General features: G+C 43.3%; 1 protein-coding gene across 2 annotated transcripts in view; it reads left to right on the top strand.

The window, feature by feature from the left end:
* Positions 1 to 13264, top strand: part of LOC144142510 (fibronectin-like) — a 55017-nt gene extending 41753 nt beyond the window's left edge. For both annotated transcript variants that reach the window (XM_077674069.1, XM_077674068.1), the window contains 5 exons: positions 2226 to 2528; positions 4778 to 5041; positions 8853 to 9137; positions 11288 to 11393; positions 13139 to 13264. In XM_077674069.1, coding sequence (XP_077530195.1) covers positions 2226 to 2528; positions 4778 to 5041; positions 8853 to 9137; positions 11288 to 11393; positions 13139 to 13175 — 995 coding nt within the window. In that variant the 3' untranslated portion in view covers positions 13176 to 13264. The remainder of the gene's footprint in view (positions 1 to 2225; positions 2529 to 4777; positions 5042 to 8852; positions 9138 to 11287; positions 11394 to 13138) is intronic.
* The last annotated feature ends 4403 nt before the right edge of the window (positions 13265 to 17667 follow it).

The following is a 17667-nucleotide window of genomic DNA, read 5'->3' as shown; positions in this document are numbered from 1 at the left end:
GATAAAACGCAGTAACACAAAGTATAAAAAAAAGATACTGCCTCGCGCTGGCACGAAAGGTGCTTAAAAACTACAAGACACAAGGCATGAAGAGCTCCGCTTGGTGGTGTCTGCTCGCACGGCGCGCTGACAACGGCGGCCGCCAGCCGAGTCTTTTCCGGCAATGTTAACTCTTTTAAACGCGCCCTGAAAAATGCATGCATTTGAAGCCGCTGTTGCCCATTCAGTATGGTATAGAAGTTATCTCGTGTTCGTGTTTTCCGTTCCCTTTCCATTTTCTACACTTGCACCGTTTGCCGTACACATACTCCCGTGCACCTATGTATGTGTGTCCGCAGGTGTGTGTGCATGCATGCACGTGCGCACTTGCCTGCACTTGTTCACCTTCACATGCACCCGCGTGAGCATACGTGTATGTATGTTTTGTTTGCACTGACGAGCGTATGTGCCGTGCATACATATAAATTTTGCTTTATATGTACTTATTACCAGTATCCATGTTCCCCAGTAAGTTACGACGGTGGATTGTACTGAACTTGCGTGTATGCCAATGTACTTTGTAGTATACCTTGTCACAAGCCCTGTCTCAGCGCGTGCTAATGTACCTGACTGTAATCTCAATTGCTTAAATGTATACATTGAGTGTGTGTGTGTGTGTGTGTGTGTGTGTGTGTGTGTGTGTGTGTGTGTGTGTGTGTGTGTGCGTGTGCGTGTGTGTGTGTGTGTGTGTGCGTGCGCGCATGCGTGCGTGCTTACGTGTGTGTGAGTGCGTGTGCGTGCCTGCGAGCACGCGCGTGTGCGGTGGTACTATGTACTTTGTGATCCCTGCACTTCATAACCAGTCTCCATGTTTTACCGTTTGTTTATCTGTGTGTCGCCCTATCCTTTTTGTGTGCACCACCCAAGAAGGCCTAGTGCTGTTGGTGGGCACCACCCAATAAACAATAAACAATAAACAATAAACAACGCTCTGGGGCAGGATTTTCAGCTTTGTCCATTTTATGTATGTATCGAAGTGTCAATTTCGAGCGACTCCTGACAGGCTGAAAGCAGACGACCGGATTTGAAGTACCACAAGAAGGCGGGGCATCGGTTTCTGTGAATGTCATGGGTCAGAGGCTTGAAACGAACGCAAAATACACCTTCCTGGAACAGACCAACTCAGAATTTTGACCCCCGCAAATTTCATTTGACAAAGGAATATAAAGCGCTGCCAGTGCGTTCATTTGTCCGCAGGAAGATAAAGCGCTACATAGCAATCCATTCCCATGGAGTGCTATGTACTCCATGGAAATTTCGTAATGAGATGTTGAAGAATTCACTTTTCTGTACCAGTTAGCAAGGGCGTTCCCATCCAATGACCTCACGGACGTGACGGCTTTTACTAAGACCAGACATTTTTAGGAATATATAATAAAATATAAAAATTTAGATTTTTTTTTCACCCAGAGCTTAAGTTATATACCGAGAAGCCCTACAACATCGCAGTGTACGATGTATAAGAAAAAGAACTTTTCGTTTTCCTGTTGCTTCTTATTCAGAGTTGTAATGCATGGGAGTCGAACCCTTGTCTGATGATCCCTGTCGTGAACGTAAGGGCGTAGGTTTTGTTTCCCGGAAACACAGGTATATTTTATAACGTAGTCATAAACCTGCAACCCTCCTGAGGTGTTGCTTCGCCACTTGCAACCCCAAATTTAAAACGAGTTATCCTAGTACCATATGACGCTCCATGTGCATCACTGCATAGGAAGCAGTGTGACTATTCCAATCAATGCATTCCTTGCACAAAGGGACGCATGGGGTTTGGTGAAAACAAGAAAAGTTTAGCCCGTGTACAGTATTTGGAACTCTGGCGCCGCAGTTTCCCACACGCTGAACCTGCATGGGTGTCAATATCTCAAAGGGTGAACTTTTCCTTAGGGCTGCCTATAGAATTATCGCGCCGGGTTTGCGTAATGGGGCCGTTTCCATATTTCTTTGTGGTAGTAGTTGTTTTTTGTAATTCTATTACCTTTGATAATTTCTTGTAGGCTAAAGGCCTAGCTTGTTAGTTTAAGTTACTAGGTAGCCCTAACCTCAGGCCCGCCTCAAAGCGGAGGATCACCTTCGGTGCATAAACATACCAATTTAATGCTGTTAAAATAAGATGTATTTTATTGTAATACAACCCGTGCGTCTAACAGTATACGCTTATTCCCATTCGCTTATTTGAATTATTTCAGCTCCATCACAGGTGCAGGACCTCAAATACTCTATAGTCGAAGATGTTCAGGTGCGGCTGACGTGGAAGAAACCAGAACACCCGAATGGTCCCATCGAGGGTTACAGTGTCGTTGTCTTCAACGAGGACCAGCAGGATAGAACTATGTACAACGTTGGCGGACACTTGAACGGAACTACGATCGACCTTGAGTGCCAATTCAATGTATTCAACATTTCCGTTGAAGCGTACAACGTGGACAAAGAGAGAAACGGGACAATTTGCGGCTCGTCATCCGAGGTGGAGTTTGAAACTCTCGGCGATGGTATGTACTGCTGAACGTGCGCGCACAGCACTTTAGCACGGGTGTTCCCTATTTAGCACAGGAAGTTGAGCCGGTTCGGAATCTTTGGTGGTTCATTTGGAAACAGATATTTATTTCAGGTGTGAGGTTAAGGGAAAGTAACTGTTTTAATGTTTTTGCTTCTGCAGGGATATAGAATATTGATATTGGCAAGTGCTCTTGTTATTTATAATCGATCAGAAATGTCGTGATTTTATAACAAAGTATCCAGAACTGCTTGGAAACATTGAAAGCGCGTTGGGATAAAGCCTTTCCGGGGCGAAGCACTTTAATGCCGCGGCTTGTCCGTCCCGCGTCGAGCATCCGTGGTCATGGCACCACAACACCATGTCAATCGAAACATCTGTGACGAAAAGGTTCCCAAAAGGTTCACAAGAACAAAACAAAAAGTTCACACATTTTAGAGAGAGTAAGAGAGAGAGAGAGAGAGAGACGCACAGCACCGTGTAAATCGAAATATCTGTGAACAAAAAGTGCACAAAAGGTTAACAAGAACGAAATAAAAGATTTACAAAAGGTTAGAGAGAGAGAGAGAGAGAGACAGAGAGAGAGAGAGGGAGAGAGCTCCTGGAGAGCCGTGCTGCGCATGCGCGAGGAGCATTGGATTTGATTCGATTGAATTTGGACTGGATTGGATTGAAATGAATTGGATTGGATCGGATTAAACTGCATTGAATTGTATTGGTTTGGATTATAAGTGGTTTTAGCAGCAGTAAGCCCTCTCACGGGTAATGTACGGTAAAAACAATCCCCAGTGCTTCGCCCACTCGTCATGATTCACTTTGTGGAGATGCGTGAATTTTTTTCTTATGGTAACAAAAAGAGTGGAACGTTGGTTGCGCTTGGCCGATTTCATTGGTAATGCTACAAACATTTTAAACAAGGTTTAATAGCGTTAACGTTAATAGCGTTAACGTTCCACTAAAGCTTAGAGTGAGCCAAAAATATATGAGAAGTGACCGCTGACAGGCACGGCAAAATTGCAATGCGTGAGGACAATGTGCATAAATAAAGTGATGGCGAGAACATTGTGCTGGTTGTTATCACAATCTTTGTGGTGAAAGGAAATACATGCTAGTTTATATTTTGGTTTTGCACGCTGTCTTGTGTTTAATGGTGGTCCAGAAGTGTTAAGCTGTCCTGGGAGAGAAGTGGACAGAAAGCAGGCAATCCAAAATATTTCTCTCAGATGTTTTGTTTTGTTGTGCTTTCGGACAATAATTCCTGACGAAGCACATGAGTTTCTTTATTTTTAGTCTACCGCTGTGAGCGCAAAAATTCTGATCGGTTCTATTTTTTTATGAGTGTTATGTTCATAACGAGATTGGCATTTTGTTCTCTACTTCGGACGCTAGCGAACAGGTGAATCGTCATACCATAGCAGCTTTCCGCGTGCAAGCGCAGTATTTTTCACCCTCATGTATCTATAGATTAAAATAAACTATGAATTCCGTGGCAGCTACAATACGCGGAAATGACTATTCCGAGGATGAAATAGCACATCGGCACTCTTGCCAACCTCTGCATCCTGGCGCATAAGGATTTTGAATGTCCGTTTGTAGATCACTTATGATAAGATATTTGTTGTGCGCATGTCAGCTACACAGAAAGGGCAAGATCTACACTGGAACCGTTTCGGAATACGCTCATTCGAACCTACTGCGAATATAACCGAACAATGTCACGGGTGCAGACTTCTCGTCACCATTCTTTAATTTTTTGAAGTGCGAAAAAGGTGTGGGCAGAGATGGTAAACTAAACTAATTGCACTTGGGAATTAATTAACAAAACTCCGCATAAAAAACAGGACCAAAAAGGGCGAACCGGTAGCTTTCATAATAACTATGGAACTCTAAGAAAGCCCAGCAACATTCTGATTTGAGCTTTATCTGATGTTGATGCGATGCATGCGTGATCAGGTGGCATAAAAATAAATTTCTCTGATTTTAAAACGTAGTTGCGTTAGAAAAGCACTTAACCGGTGCTCTGGAACTCAAGGTTGTTCAAAGTAGAAGACTCGTGATTCTTCTCTGCTCCGATTAATCGTAGAGCGGAATCCACAGAGGGTAGGTACGTTATATGTGTTCCTTTTTGTTAACTGTAAAAAACCACCTAAGTACCCTACAAGTGAATAACTATGATATAAGTTATTTGTTATCCTTAAGGCATTTTTTTCAAGTGCAATTAAGTGCACTTGATGCCTCTCTCAGGACCGATGCCTCCACGTCCAAAAGTCGGAGCCGTCGCCGAAGACACAGTCCACCTGTCTTGGGAAATGCCAGAGGACCCCAGATACAACATCACGGGCTTCAATATTTCCGTTAGCCACAGACCCCCCTTTGTAACCAGGAAGCACAACTTCACTATCACAAGCTTAGAACCATGGACAGAGTACAACGTCAGCGTATCTTCATGCACGAATGCAACGGAGTGTGGGCAGGAGTACGGTCGACATTTTAAGACAGATGTTGGAGGTAAGAGCTTCCTGACTGTTTCTGCTGCCCTCCACCAGCTGTAAGCTGCAAGTGGAATAAAGCCCATGACATTCCTGTAGTAAAAATACTGATTGATTATGATGGTAGGCTGGCTAATACTCATTCCAAGTTGAGACATTTTGCCTTCTAGGGAGTAAGTACCCAGTGCCTGAAAAATGACTGACACGTTTGCTGAATTGCACAACTTGAAGCAGATAGAAAACTTTTGGAAGAATTGTTAAGGTTATTGTTTTAAGACATTCATGATAATTGTGAACGTAGTGCTACAGAAATATTGCGCCCTTTGCGGTTGTAATTCTTTAGTGGTTAGTGTTGTAAACGTTCTGCAAAGTATTGCAACGGAAACAGTAAGGGGTGGAACCATTTCAGCAAACTCTTTTGTGGTGGCGTTTTAGGCAAAAACGCGTGTTGCGGGGGAATGAGGGATATTTACAATACAGGTCTTCCTTTTAGGTGTAGCGTGTAACTCCATGTGCCTGTACTTGAATGTGTTAAGAAATTAAGTACATTCCGAACTATGTCATTTTTATATGATTGTGAGTATTCCAGCGTTGATGGAACATAGTGGAAATAAATTTGAAGGTCGTATACAATTTGAGAATCACAAACGTTTTGGATCAATTTTCGTTGGCCATGTTAGGCTTATCTTTGGACACTTTATTTCTGACAACCACTATTGTTTTCGTCGGTTTCACGATAAAAGTTTGCATTCTTTTTTGCTTGTTTCACTACAACCTTCCATAGGCTGGTTTTTAGTGGTTATGTATTTCCAAAACAAAATTACATGAGGCTGCTAGAGGCGAGTCTCACAGATGTGGAGATAAATTAGTTGCAAAAACTTAAAACGTTTTCCAGCCAAGGAGGTGCGATGAGCTGAAAATTATTTCTGAAAACTTTAACTTACAAGTTGTATCAACCTACTACACATCAGCTGCTATTAAAAGGTGTTGGACGTGGTTCCAGATAAAGTTAGCATGTGCAAATGCACATGAGGCCTTTTTGCTCGTGTTACAGATACAGTGGCACCTTCTGCATACCGAACGTTTCCTCCCATTCTGAGCAGATGAGTGGGCTAATCGTGACGCAACTGCTGCTGCAAAACCGGGACCTCCTAGAATAAAATTACGCGAACGTTTTTTTCTGGCACAACCCGACTGTTTCAAAGCGGGAATTAACATCCCGAATTGGTTGTCGGCATACCTAATATTGGGAGCAAATTTTGCGACCAGGCTCAGTATTGAATCAGCTTGCCTGTTCCTTTTTAAGAGGCCTGTTTGACAATAGTGTATCTTCTATATTTGGGTGGTACCCATGTAAACCTGGCATGCAGATGTCAGTAATTGGCAAATTTTCGTTAGGAAGAGCGCACCTAAGCTTCGCCGCGTATTTCTTCTACACGGTGCGGTCGGTAGGGCAGGCTGGTTCGGAAGGCCCGACTAACGTTTTCTGAGAATTGTTAATACTCCATTTGCTGAGCAGTTATGTTTAATGGACTACTTCAGCTACAGCGCAGCCTCGTATCTACTTTCTGGCCTCTTGGTTTACCGTTTTTCACAAAGAAGCTATACGCTATGTGCCTACGATAGCGGCAAAAATAGGTTGCGTACAGAATGGCCTAACCACGTGAGCACTACAGAACAGTAAAGTGAAGAGAAAATCTGGTATTCCCGAGGATTTCAAATGTCATGAAATAAATCTCCATTATTTTTAATTGGCACAAAAGCTGATATGGCACGCTTGTTTCTCGAGTAAGAAAATGAAGCAAAGAGTTTCGCAACAAAAAGCTTAGGCAAAACATATGTACAAAAGGACGTGGAATGGGGCTAGTTGCTGACGTTTTCTATTGAATTGCGTTACGTATACAAAGACAAGTAGGACGCTAACAGGACTGGGAAAAGTTGCAAACTTGCAACTGTTTATTAAAAAAAGACGACAGAAACGGGGGACACCTAATATGCACACAGGAGCGGCACTCTGCGCTTGGCGGCAAAAATCGATAAAACCTAATAAAAAAACATGGAAGGGTAGAAACAGATCTACTCAGACGAAAACTGCACGAGAATACTGGCACGAAAATGCGAGAATGACTGCTCGCAACATGCTACCTTACTCATCGTGTGACTCTCTTTGAATTAATTTTCGTTCCTCACTACTCAGCAGAATTGACAGAGGGCTAACGCACTCTTCCGCTTCTGTGATTATGTGATATGCTTCAATGATATCACGCGTTATCGTCTTTAGCGCGTGCCTTAAATTCGCGTGTTCTGAAACTGTGGTGTGCGCGCGCGCGGATTGAAAGTTTTGCAGTAGAGTGACAGAGTGACTGAAGTATAAGCAATAGATTGGTAAACGTTCTGGGGCATTTCATAAGGGAAAAATCGGCCCTCCTTTTTCAAAAAGTATCACAGTCATCCTCATCCCTGAGGCCTACTGAGACAATGTTCATTATGTGATTGTGAACAGTTACAGCGTTCAGGCAACGCTCCGGGAATACAGACAACACATTCTGGGAATATTGCGGAGAATTGTAGCCATGAAAACAGCAGGATTTCCTCATACCTGATAAAGATGACGTTTTTGTAAAAGCCACCAGATCAGCCACCACGTCATCTGAATGACTCAAGACGAGTTCCGTCTTAAGAATTTTATGAGTAAACTGTGGCAGGAGGAAGTTACGACTGTTTGAGTACTTCGCTACGGGAGACGAGCCCCGGGCCGCCCCTCCCAACCAGAAGTGCCAGGAAAGTCTATGCTTGAGCTAGGTGGAGCATCTTGGCCAAAAAGAACACTGCGAATCACAAAAGACGAACACCGTAGTACTATTATTTATAGAAGCAGTGAAATATGATAACATGTGAGTGGCTGCAAAGTCACGCCTCGCAAGACATCGAGGTAGGTAGAGGCTGATAAACGCACCCTGCGTATCCTTGAAGCAAATGAACGGTGTCGGTACCTGGACAGACAAAGCGACAACGTACAAGCTATGATGCTGAACGCAGCCTCCAAAGACAGCTAGCCTCTTTACTGCAGTACAGAAAACCTCTGAACTGCTTCAGAAAAAGGTGGCTTGCTCTTTGTATTACATTCTGCTTCCTCAACTGAGTGGAGCATTAGGGTAACAATGTTAGTTTTCATTGGGCGCATACTCTGTAATTCAGTTCCTGTTGTGTGGATTGGTAGGCGTCTCTCGGTGTCGCTGAGAGGCATACGCAGTACTGAGTGCCCAATTTGCATTGCAAGATAGAAATTCCCACTTATTTGTGACCGATTTGAGTTGCCGAAAACTGCTAGGTAACTGCTCCTTTGAGGTTCCCTTTTGCAGACAACAGGACCAGCCACTTTTCCTTTCATACTCAAGTTTCGACAACTTTCTTGTTCCTTCGGTTGTTACTTTACTTTGTGTCGGTGTGCACGCGTCATTCAAAGACGCAATCATGTTGAATATTGTTTTTACAACTACCCTGCCTCTTTTTCATACAACGAAGTCTTTCTTTTTATGGTTTTCAGACTGCCATTGTGTGCATATATCTGTATCTGCTGCATTTCTTGTTTTCTGCTCGATGTATACCCGCTCCTCTGTGTTATGCTTCGGCCTGGAGAATGAAATAAATAAATAAATAAATAAATAAATAAATAAATAAATAAATAAATAAATAAATAAATAAATAAATAAATAAATAAATAAATAAATAAATAAATAAATAAATAAATAAATAAATAAATAAATAAATAAATAAATAAATAAATAAACTGCGACTTTGCCTGACTAAAACACTTTTGTGAATTTCAGAGCCATCTGAACCAGTGGACTTGAAGGCCGGTTCTGCCAGCAAGAATTGGCTTCTAGTGGAGTGGGAACCACCGAAGGTTCGCAACGGCCCTCTAAGCGGCTACAATGTAACCTTCAAGAAAGGCGACGGCGAAGTTCAGGAGACGACCACTCAACTGTCCTACAATTTAACGGGACTGTCCGCTGGTACACCGTACAAGGTATCTGTGTATGCCTTCAACGACGGGCTTACCACGACAAAACGGGGCCCAGGAACAACGATTCTGGTCCTTACAGAGTCCGAGAGTAAGTAGCTTGCTGCCGATCACCGTACACTGCACAGATTCATTTCAACAAAATGAATACTTGTAATTTTTACTTGTGAAATAATGAATCGCAACATATTAAGGACTATAAATTGTACGCTTAACGTTTTAACCCTTAATATGCTTAACGTTTTAACCCTCGTGCTGTTCTGTAATAGGATATGCATTTCATTGTGCTTAGCAGAATTAGGACTACTTCTAACTTGTACCAACTCTAAAATTCACAAAAGTTTAAAAATAGGCATTCACTTTTCCCTGGGACAATCTGCTTTGCTCAGCAGCACAGTTTTCTCGCCACCTCGTCTAGCTTTTCGATCTTCTTTCCCCGCTGGCGGAATAAAAAAAAGTTTTAAATAAATAAAAATAGCGACCACGGTAAATTTCGGCTTTTTGTTTGTAAAAGGAGACGCGAAGGCTTGATTTCATAGTGTTTTAAGTGCCAGAATCCCTATTTTCTCCGCCAGCCTTTTAGGTCAAGGAGAATCGCATCTCCAATAGCGCGCCTCATTGTTCAGTAAGAAATTTAAAATGTGCCTAATTATTCGGCGGAACCATTCTTAAGTGGTGCTCTCGTCAAGCAATGCCTGAAACTCTCGCCCTTTTTTGTACTCAAAGACTCTTAAGAAAGAACAGCAATGGCCTTTTCTTCTTTTAGTTTCAGCCTAGGTTAGACTCTATAGATGATAACCCCCTATGTCTGAATGGGGTGTAAACGTGGCGCTAAAGTTACAAAAATGCCGTTTCTACGCACCTCCGTACATACGGAAGTCACGACTCATCGTCGCCACGAAGATATTGGGAATGAGGAGTTGCAGGCCACTCTGCACAGACAGATGATAATAGGGGTAACGACGTGCTAATCTTCTTTCTAAACTCATTCTAGTGAATAGGGCGTTTACGAAACGGATCGTGCTGCCAATTTGGGACCAGGACGGACAGGCAACTGCTCACTAATATTCGGTGAATATTGTCTATAGCCATGACAGTTGGCATTACAACATTCGCAATTCCTTGCGGGACAAAAAAATCAGTTTAAAATTTGTTTGCCCGTGGATATTTGTTTACAGGGTCTTATATTGTTTTAGCAAAGGATCCGAGGACAAAACGCCAGAGGCGAGGAGACACAAAAGTTGTCACCCGTTCTGGTGGATTAGTGTCTAAGGTATTGCGCAACTAAGCACGAGGTCGCGGGTTCGATTCCCGACTGCCGTGGCTGCTTTTCTGATGGACGCGAAACGCAAAAATTGCCGTGTGTACGAGCCTTCGGCGCAAGTCAAACTTAATCCGGAGCCCTCCACTACGGCGCGCCTCATCGCCTGCGTTGCGTCGGCGCGTTAAAAATTCTAAAATCAATAAAAAAAATCACAAAAACTGTCTCAAGTTGCGAAACCACAAGGTCATCTGTCTATTCTGTGAAGCAACCACTGATTTCGGAACATGCGGCCAGGAACCGTGCTCCACCTTTCACCTCGCCATAGGACTGTAAGGCAACTGAGCAGAAAATGCAGAGTTGCCGACAGCGGCTCTACATACATAGTACGTGAAACTGTGAGGCGCGTGTCACTTCATTATTTGGTGTTTTAAAGTGCGTATTTGATACAATACCTCCTACCCATGGCGTAAACAGCTGTGTCTCGAAAAGGACCAAACATGTCGGCGTTCGACTGGACTGCCACCCACGAGTATCCCGAGCGTCCCTAGGGTTTGACGAAAGAAAAAAACCCCGGAAAACCAGAGAAAGTTGCTCGAAAGCCGAGCGCCGGACAGCTTATTTAGTATTCGTTGGGTTAAGGTGAAAATGAACGCCCTCTTTTCAAGTCTTCCTTCTATTTTGCGGCTAAATGTGGGATACCTAAAGGAGGGAGGTGCGCGCAAGCAGGGGAATTCATACCCCTTTCGCATTTTGTTGTGGAACGTCACTTGGTCTGTTACATCAGGAAGAGCTGTCACTCAAACTGCATAGGTGCCAGTTTTAAAAACTGCAAACCATGACGCCAGGCTTTTATTCGGTGAAGGTTTGCTATACCAAGCGTCTTTGCCTACATCTAGGATATACGATGACTCGGTGTAGAAAATGTTTGACGTCAATGCACAGGGGAAAACAATTCTAAATCTCCCTTTTATTTTCAGAAACGTCAGCGACAATAACACTGCTATCCATATTTATTCCCCTGACACTTCTTCTCGCTTTGGTGGCAGGAGTTTTTCTTTACAAAAGATACCAGAAGAGGATAGGGTGAGTACTATATGTTTTCGTTTTGTTGACTGTGGCTGAGCTTACAAAAAACCGTTGACGCACAATCTCCGAGTCTTAAACCCAAACCGTGTTACTGGTGTCCCTGTTAAAAGCCATGACTTTTGAGTACAGTCTACTCCCGTTAAAACGGAGCCCACGGGGACCGGAGAAAAAATCGAATTAAGCGAACTTCAAACTAAACACTAAAGCACAAGAACAGCACTGTCATTAGTCCGAAATGCATCTGCCTTCTCGATTTCGTTGAGAATATCGTCTTTCGTTGCCATGTCGAGCCTATTATACCGGTTGCAATGATGGTTGGGACTTATTGCTAAAATCGAAGCCTCAAGCATCCCCGACATAAATTGCCCACACGGCGCTCCGCCCAACCAAGAAGGTTGAGGACCTGTAAAGAGAGGGATGTGTACACTGGCGAGGGTTTCGACTGGCGTGCTGCTTCATCAACTGTGCGCTGCCTCAGTTGCAATGGCGCTGACAAAGTACAGAGCACGGCGCTGTTTTGGTGCTTGACACATTTCAAATTTATCGAGAAATGACGGGGACGTCGAAGAATATTATTTGAATTAACTTCTAATTACCTGTTATAATGAATTTTAGCTGCGAATTAACGAGCTGTGTTCAATTTAATTGCATGTAACAAAATCGGGACCAGCACATCATTTCTCATTAACCGAAATTTCCAACTCAGCAACCTGGAATTGGAATGACAAGAGCCGACTGTATTCCTGGAATTACTTGTTTGAAGGAGACATTCCGTAATTGACAAGAGATAGCGTGAACTGTTCATGACACTCATACAAAACGTTCGCTGGAGCAACCAGATACCTTTATCATTGAGGGATCCGTTGTTGTAGGGAGGCTACGTAAGACAAAAATCCTCTTAAGTCGGTGCTATCGGGGTGCGCAAAAAATTTAGGCCGCTACTCCCACCCCTGAAAAAGCCGCACAATCGCAATGTCTTTGGTGTAACCGCATATCAGCTTGATTGTCTGGCAGGACGCAGCTATTTTCAGTTGGTCAGAGCTCGTGTCTGTTTGCCCTCTCTCTGTCCAAGTTTCTCGTGTTGTCTCCTAAGGTGTCGGTTGCAGCGAAATAAAATTCCCGGTCACACACACATATATAAAACAAAAAATCTGTCTCACAATGTTCTCTGCTGCCCCTTGAAAATATCAATTTGGGCATTACGCCCAATTCGTTTTCCCAATATAAGCGATGCGTACCAACCCGGGCAAGTTTTTAGTCTTGTGAGCGGCACAGGAAAGTACGTATATTTTCAACAATTTGCGCTTTAATCTACGAATTTATGCGGAACCTTTTCTTTAATGAGGGTCGACTTTGAGCTCTCGAAGCCTTATACTCAGGAAAAACTAACATCTTGCAAGGAATATAGATATCTCAAATTTTGAAAGTAGGTAAAAGGGCCTAATTTATTTTTAAAATTTTAAGTGTTGAGGGTACCCCGTAACGCGCTTTACAATGTCTTCAAAAACGCAAATGCCCACACATAGCAGTGGTGCAGCCATGTGCAATAGCCTTAACTGGTTCCCGAATACTAGTAGGTCTATCGCTTTTAAGCTAGTACATGAATATACTAAAAATAGGGTACAGCCCATATAAAACGCTGTGTTACCAAATATGACCATAAACTTGGGCAGCCGGTATAAGCGTCCATTGCCTGCATATAATGAACAGGAAAATAAAAACGGCATTTTTCTTTGTTTCAGGGATCGGGAACAACTTACAACCGCCGAAGGACATTAAAGGGCATGGTGGCATTAGCCAAACATACAAACAAGAAATTGTGCTTATAGTTACGACGAGTTTTCACACGCTACCTGGGTGGACTTGCTTGTTATATAATAAATTCATATTTACTGATATTGCAATAAACATATGAATAAAAGAAACCGATTCTTTTCACAGAAATGTTTCCTCAGGTGCTACCACTGTTGCTAAGTTAGGAGTGGTCGGAGGTTCAATGGGAGGGATTTATTTAATAGCCATTTTTAGAGCGATAGCTTCACTAGGCTACATTATTCAAGGACATTCATCGCGTTGCAAGCGACCTTCAGCCGCCAGCGTGCAAGTTGTGTCTTTCGTATCGACTCGCTTGGTCGGACCCTCAACGTTGCGGTATCACACGACTAGGTGAGGCTGAAATGGCTGCTTCGCCTGCGCTTGATTGCTCAGCGCTAGCTAGGCCGTATGGACGTAAACGTCAGCGCAAGCGACCCCCGTGACGAAGCTAGGGTTTAAACGCTGCTTCGCCGTTGCTTCGTCCCTCCGTCTCGCTTACGATGGCGTGCCACCTGGGATGTCTGTGTGTACCGTTCAGAGCAATCGAAAGGCTGAATGCAATCATCTAGTACATATAGCTAGACTGCAGGCTTTTAAATACAATTCAAAAGCAATCTTTCATGACCCACCGTTGGAATGGCCTTCACTTTTAGTCATGCATCATTTACAAGTAACAAGCCTACGCCATTTTTGAATTTCGCTCTACACTTTCTAAACTAGAAGGATACTATTTTAAGCTATTTTGTATGTGCCATAAACAACACGTCGAAAGCATATTCTATATAAATTCTCAGTATTTAACCTGAGAGCCTCATAGAAAAAGGCTTAGCCGCTTATCTGCCTCGCCTGCAGCAAATGTCCAGAGGCGATAGCCTTCTGCCGCCTTCGCCAGCAATTTCTGTTTCACTCTTCCCATTATAACCCTCCCGCTCGTACCCTCCCCTCTCGCGTAACCACTATGAAAGCCATGAACTTTTGTTCAATTCAGTTCAGATTTCCCGGCATTCGCTCTGCTTGTGCGCCATTCGTCTGTCATTGACCACTCTTTTCTCAACGTTTTGTTTTTTTTGGAACATTAGGTGGCAAAATCGTTTTGGTGTGGGTTTGGCTACATCTCCACTCCTACGTCACCGCTTTTATATGTTGTTTTTTGTTTTGAACTCATAGAACCAACCAAAAAATATTGCTTATAAATGATGATAATGATGAACTTTCCTCTGATGATGATGGACTTTGTGATGCACTTTGCTTCTACTGCAGATCTGTGCATTGACAACACGTCAATCCTCAATTACATCTCGTCACAACTTACCACTACAACTGTCTCAGTGTTGCTTTTTAAAGTCGGTTCGGGTTAAGTGCACTGACCCTATACAAGCCCGCGCCATTATTGCAAGATTTGCCAGGGCGCGCAAATGTTGACGCACAAGATCCGTACAAGGGTGGCGCTTAGATTTTGCCGTCAAGTGGCACAAATAAAAGCCTATGTGGCCTCTCACTCAATCAAGTATCTGTCGGCGAGGGGAGCCAGACCCTGTATTCAAATTTCTACCCAACGTGCCAGGCCTGTTACAAAGCGACTTTTAAACCCCTTCTGTGGTGCTCCTCTGTCCTGCAAGCTAAATGACTGATGTCACTAGACACATCTACAGAAAACCTTTAGATTTGTAACTTCAGCAGCGACAGTTGTGTGCAAGAAACGCTTCTTTTATTGTTTAATTCCTGACCACACGCTGTGAACCTTTTGTGCTCTCTCAACCACCTTTCACATATAGGGTCATAGCATCATCTCTCTCTGAATCAAGCGTGTCGTCATATTTTTGTTCCTTCCCATTGCATTAACATACCGATTATCAGGCGGGGTAGTTGGAGGCGGTTATCCCAGTAATTAGCATAACAGGCATTTCTCTTTATTAATACCATTATTTCAGACGCATGCTTTTAGTACCACAGTGCGTACTAAACAAATTTGTTCACGCATTTTCTATCTCAAACGAGAGCTTGATTGCCTTCAGTGCAAACAGGTTTATTTCGTTTCCTTTTCGGCGGCCTTCTACAAACCTACCTTTCTTTCAATAGGTGCAGTTATTTTATTAGTGTAAGGTTTTTGTAATTTATGCGCGAAATACATCCCAATTATTGTCTTCACAACTTTGCTTCAAAAATGAGTAGCGGGAAATACGAAAACGAAGACTATCTAAAGCTAGAATGGCTTGAGCGTTGACTTCCCACAAAGATTTGTTGAGAGCTAGATGCATTTTTAATGCGAACCCTATCTTACATAGTGGGGTGTGAGTCAGGCTCTGACACCCCTCCACGCGTGTCTGCCGTTGATACGGCGCCGATGTAGGAAGCCGTAATAAGAGAAAGCTAAACAAAGAAAATAGTCAAGCGTGTTCGTTAGGAAAGATATCATTCCTACACGTCTGCCTGGGGTGCCGCATTGGTTAGGCGACTTGAGCTCCTGGGCTTGGTCGCTAAGGGTAGAGAAGTTTAGTAGCGGCTTGAAGTGAAGGAGCGTGTCTTGATGTCGTTCCCATAGATACCTCCCGCTCCCCCGAGGGTCTCCCCTCGCCTACTCGTGAGGCTTGCGATGACAACGTATTTCTCACAGCCACCCTTTAAATGCCAGGGCATCTGTGTGGCACATGACGGGGAGAGAACCAGCAGGCTGCCATGAGCGATCGATGAGACCTAGTACGAGTGCACTCAGGAAATCGAGTTTTTGCCATTGCTTACCCCACAGTGGGTATGGCTCGATGTGTACGGTTTTATTATTAAAAAGCAAGTCTTGTTATATAGTGCTGCCAAGAATTGTTTCCGCAATCACATGAAAGATGTGGTTTTCTTTAACTCTACATTCTCATGGATCAACTTTTCTGTGCTCATTTCCACCAGGGCAGACCATGAAACAACGGTTCACACCCATGTTTCTTGAAAACCGGATTAATGCAGAAAACTACACCGTGCACAGCATTACAATATTACAGTGCTCTCCTAGCCAATAAACAGTATGACAGCCTTACAGGGCTCTCTTAGCCAATTATTTATACAGCGATTACAGTCTTCGCCATGAAACTCTTCCCCCTAAAAAAAGAAAAATTTCATAAAACATATTTTGATCGCAAGCAACAAAAAAATTTGTTATTTCTGTACCTATACTCGAGCACACACAGACATCCCAACTTTACACAAAGTTGTGAATTTTTATGGATTTAAAAAAGCTCTTTAAATCATCCCACTCAAAATTGAGCCCCCACTGTTGACTTATTCTTAATTTTTGTAATACATTGACATGCTTCACGGTACGGACATAGACCCTTGGCGCCTAGACCCTTGAGGCGCCTGGGAAAGAGCGGCTTGACAGGTATTCTGGCTTCGCCGGGGGGGGGGGGGGGGGGGCAAAGAGGAAGAAGGAGGAAACGGGAGACCTTCCACTTCGGAGGCCACATGATGTGGGTTTTTTGAAGTTATTAGCGGTGTCCCTCTAAGTCTGCTTCGTTCCCAAATTTGTACTCATTTACTACGCTGTATAGTGATGCCATTTACAACGTAATAGCACCCCACATCTTGTCAATGCATTCACTTGCTCGCTGAAACTATCATGGCGACGCTGTCGGCTGTATTAGGCAGGTGCCCCATTTCGGTTGATCCCCGTTTTCTAAATAGTGATTGATGTGTAGTGATCCAGTGCAATGTAAGTACTTTTGTCCAACTAATTTAGGGGTCAAATCTTGCCTTGTATGCAGTTTAAAGTTTCAAAAGTTGCGGGACCAGGCATCAGAACCCCGTGAAATGCTTGGGGTAAGTGTTGACAACAAATACATAATATATCGATACTCCAGAGAATTTTCTGGACTGTTCAGGTTGAAGTACACTCCTTTCCCCTTGCGAAGTATTACTTCCCTGCAATGGATTGAGTAGATTCCTGAAAGATCGGAGTTTTGAGCGGCAAAGCTGGGGATGTCTGAAAAAAGTTAATCAGCCAGCGAAATAGCTGAAGCCACTAACGTTCCCATTACTAGTGCGGCGGGAAAACAGCCACTCGTATTCTGGACGTGATTTCGAACAGATACTTACACGTGCTTTCTTCTTTTCTTTTCTTTTTTCGTGAAGTTGTTACCTTCTTGTAGAAGACAATTTTCGCTCACTTTGTCGCGTTCCATTGGGATGAAATCAATGCTGAAAAGATGCCTTGTATCTTGTCAATAGTAGTGGGTTGCTACTTCTGTGCAATGTGACCTTTTTGCACCTGCGTGCGTTATGTTGCATTAACGCTTTTGTCTTCTTTTGGGTGCCTTTTTGTGTCTTTTTATATTGGGCCTACAGTGATGCCACTACACATAAACCTTTCTCAGTGCTGCATATTGCCACATACTTGTTTTTTCCACCGCCACCTCTTTTCAAGGACCTTGTACTAGGGGTCGGCTGTACCATGTAAATAAAAACAAATGGA

Source organism: Haemaphysalis longicornis, unplaced genomic scaffold (assembly GCF_048455015.1).
Source record: "Haemaphysalis longicornis isolate Haplotype H1 unplaced genomic scaffold, Haemaphysalis longicornis Haplotype H1 scaffold_6, whole genome shotgun sequence".
Taxonomy (NCBI): domain Eukaryota; kingdom Metazoa; phylum Arthropoda; class Arachnida; order Ixodida; family Ixodidae; genus Haemaphysalis; species Haemaphysalis longicornis.
This window is presented reverse-complemented; position numbering and strand designations above follow the sequence as displayed.